This window comes from Rutidosis leptorrhynchoides, chromosome 4 (assembly GCF_046630445.1).
Source record: "Rutidosis leptorrhynchoides isolate AG116_Rl617_1_P2 chromosome 4, CSIRO_AGI_Rlap_v1, whole genome shotgun sequence".
Taxonomy (NCBI): Eukaryota; Viridiplantae; Streptophyta; class Magnoliopsida; order Asterales; family Asteraceae; genus Rutidosis; species Rutidosis leptorrhynchoides.
Genome location: NC_092336.1, coordinates 229,863,645 through 229,867,661, shown reverse-complemented (window position 1 = coordinate 229,867,661; position 4,017 = coordinate 229,863,645). Strand labels below are relative to the sequence as shown.

Here is a 4,017-nt window from a genome sequence, read left to right as displayed (position 1 = left end):
TCAAGACGATGAGAGAAACCTTGGGTCACCAGTGGACCCTTAACCTAGGCTATCAAACTTATGGCGATAGAGCTAATGACAACCAACGACATTAACACGTGGAGGGCAGGGAAAAAGTAAGTTCCCACGTGTGGTTTGAGAAGAGGGCAGCCATTTCAGTGTCCATAGCTTCTTTTCAATTGAGTTCACCGAGAGCTTGAGCCGTTGACTGGGGAATGGGAGACTACATATTAATGGAATAGAGACTGAATAATTGACGTGGTAAATCGTGGAGTAAGATCCAATGGCTTGCAACTTGTGGTAGTCCGGAAGTAGAGTAAATCGTGAAATCCTAGTGATAGAAATATGATGATCACCAACGAAATGGAGACAATCAGATGTGTAAACCAATCGCAAATTCTCAATAATAGGGATGCGATGCTAGGCTTTTTCTATAAAGTGGCAGCGGAAGGGAAATGTTACGGGTGAGACGAAAAAAATGATCAGTCGATATCAAGGTGACGTAGCCGAATGAGGAAAAGAGAAACCCTCAGACATGGAGACTCGGTACCATGTGGAGACTCGGTACTAAGTTGCAGTGGTGATTCCAGGATTATGAGTTAATGAGGTCCCGAATTTTTTCCAGTATTAACTATATTTGAATATTATTTTGGTGGTAGTTTAACTTTAAAGGATTACAAATTCGAAAAATTTATGGGATCCGAGTAATTAAATTTAGTAGTGTCCTATACAATTTAAAGGATAATTTCTACTAAAAATTTCTAAGCTAGTGATTTTCCGTGATTCCACAGGTCTATAGCTAGATTCGCCCTTGCCAAGTTGAGATATGTAGAGTACCCGTTGAGATTGTGTATTGCATTATGATCCATAGAATTCAATGTTACATTAAGAACCTATAATAGAAAGAATGATACATACAATATATACAACTCTTAAAGTCACATAAGAAGGGTTAAAAGTTTAAAACCATGTTCATACCGTACCATATTTGATATATAGATCTTGTTGAGTCTTTGATCCTCTGCAGAAAATTTAAGTCTTAGATGCATTCTTTTCGGGATGCTTCTTTAAATTAATCACATTAGCATGTTTCCCAATGACCAAAACACAACCACATTGAATTTTTCAAATCTATTCAAAATTATTCAAACTAAATGTACTTAAATATTATATTTATGTTATGCACAAATATATACCACATTCACATCTCACAAACTCACAATTAACTCTTTGCAATGATGGATAACCACATTTTAAAGGGTGCTTTCATTTGCTTCACATTATCATTATTGATAGTTTCCTGCCATGGAGCTTCTTACAATGTGGTTAGTTTTGGGGCTAGAGCCGATGGCAGAACCGACTCGAGTCAAGCCTTCACAAGGGCATGGAGGGCGGCTTGCGCTTCAACGACTTCAACCATGGTTTACATTCCTAGGGGCACTTACATGACTAAACCGGTCGTGTTTAGTGGCCCATGCAGGAGTAGGATCTTGTTTCAGATTGATGGTACTATTGTTGCACCTCCTAATTATCAGGACACGGGTAACACTGGGTTTTGGATATTGTTTACCAAGGTTTCGAGGTTAACCATTCATGGTGGAATTCTTGATGCACGAGGTTCTAAGTTTTGGGCTTGTCGACGATCCGGCAGTAACTGCCCGGCTGGAGTAAGGGTGAGTATAGATATACATATCACATATATATCACATTATATAGTACACATATACTAAATGAACATATTTTTGTACTTTATTAAATGAACATATTTTTGTAATGAACATACTTTCTAGTTTTGAGCCCTGCTGTTTTGATTGTATATATTATCGATTGGCCTTTTTCACGATCCAATGAAATTGCATTTGTTATAAAGTTCTCTCTCTTTTTTAAATAGAAAAGTATGTTTGTACTAATTAATATAAAGGGACATCTTATATGTAGTTAAGCTAAAAGCTTAGAAGTTGTTAATGTAAAAGAAGGAAACAGTTGTGAAAGTATTAATATGAAAATTATCAAAAGTGTAAACATTGTAAATATAACTACCAACAATTTAATAACCGTCACTTTAAAAGCAATGTATAACCTCAATGTATAACATGTTAAATCGTGCTTAATATGCTTGCAGTCTCTATCGATCTTGTGGTCGAGCCATGTGGTGATTAGTGGACTCAAGTCATTGTATAGTGAATTGATTCACATAACTGTGAGCGACAGTAGTAACGTACTTTTAGAGCATATGAACATTATTGCTCCTAGTAGAAGCCCGAACACAGATGGTATCATCATACAAGCATCAACCGGTGTTACTATCAAGAACAGTATGATTAGGACAGGGGACGATTGCATTGCAATTGGTCCTGGCTCTAAGAACGTATGGATCGAAAAAATTGCTTGTGGCCCAGGCCATGGTATAAGGTAAAACTCATAAACACTAGTCATTATATGGTTATGGGAATAGTTAAATTGCGTACATCTGAGTAAATCTTGATTTTGCAGCATAGGTAGTTTGGGGAACAGTTTAAATGAAGCAGGGGTGCAAAATGTAACTGTGACAAATGCTGTTTTTACAAAAACACAAAATGGGGTGCGAATCAAGTCTTGGGCACGAGATAGCAAAAGCTATGCGACGAATGTGGAGTTTAGGAACATTGTAATGCGGTCGGTTGATAATCCGATTATCATTGATCAGACTTACTGCCCAAGTAATCGATGTCCACGTCAGGTTAGCATATCTTTAATTTATGGGTGGTAATTTCAACCCACTTAATTAAACTTAGGGTGATATAGATTGTTTGTAATCAAAATGATCAAATCTGTATAAAGTTAATGAATAGGAAACAAATCAAAGGTATTGAAATATTTATTAAAAAGATTCTTAATTGAAGACTAATCTGTTAAAATTTACCATTGTGACTATTAATGCAACCCACCCATATTGACACATCAAACCACTATCAGTTAAAATCATAACTAACTGACACAACCTGTTATATATCAACAAATGTAGACTTCTGGAGTCGAAGTAAGCAATGTGAAATATAGCAACATAAAAGGATCATCAACGACAGTTGAAGCCGTGAAGTTTCAATGCAGCGTAAGCAATCCGTGCAGAGGGATTCAGATGCGTAACATTAGACTAACCACACCTAATCGAGCAACCACTTCAATCTGCCAAAACGCACATGGTTCATCTAAGGGTTCGGTTGTTCCTCGAAGCTGTTTCTGATGGTTTAAATTTGTTATTGCCAAACAATTGTAATGAGTTTTGTTTACTTTAGATTTGTTATTCAATCCTTTGGTTGAATATTAATTGAAATTGTAAAACTATAAAGAAGTAGTAATACGATTTTGGCCAGTTTTCAGTTTAGTTGCATACTTTATTCACTTGTCCAAATTAATGGTAAACTGCAATTTTCCGTCTTATTGATTTACCAACTTTACGATTCTTGTGCTTAAACATTTTTCACTGCAATTTACTTCCTACATTGAAATCTCAAAAAAAAAAAAAAAAAAAAAAAAAAAAAAAAAAAAAATTAAATAAATAAATAAATAATACTCCATACGTGTCAAAATAAATGTCTGGTTCGACTTTTCTTTGGATTTAAGAGATATGAATTAATTGTTTTAGTTTGCCCTTCATTTAATTGGTTGTTTTAATTAAGGGAGAATATCATATATCCCCCTAACAAATCTCAAAGTTACATATTTATCCAAGTAAACACTCAAATATCATATATATACCTAACTTAAACCTCAAATTACCACAAATTTACCCATTTTTTTTAATTTTAATCATTATTAATATATTAAAATGCTTTTAGCTAAACTCATCTACCATTTTATCCTTCTTTTTAAGCCATGTATCGCTGTATGTATATGAAATGGAACACCCAAAACAACTCGTTTAGGGTTAATTTGGTAGTTTTTGTTTTGGTCTACAACAAATGAGATAACATATAATCGAACGATGCCAACATCATAATCGAACTCGATCATAATCAAACTCTGCCACCGCACAGT

The 4,017-nt window shown here is 34.9% G+C and overlaps 1 protein-coding gene across 1 annotated transcript; it reads left to right on the top strand.

Moving 5' to 3' along the window:
* The first annotated feature begins 1,238 nt into the window (after positions 1-1,238).
* On the top strand, positions 1,239-3,223 carry LOC139841461 (polygalacturonase-like). The gene is made up of 4 exons (XM_071831677.1): positions 1,239-1,673; positions 2,123-2,412; positions 2,494-2,719; positions 3,005-3,223. Exons 1-4 carry the CDS (start codon positions 1,239-1,241, stop codon positions 3,221-3,223), a joined length of 1,170 nt encoding a protein of 389 aa, XP_071687778.1.
* The last annotated feature ends 794 nt before the right edge of the window (positions 3,224-4,017 follow it).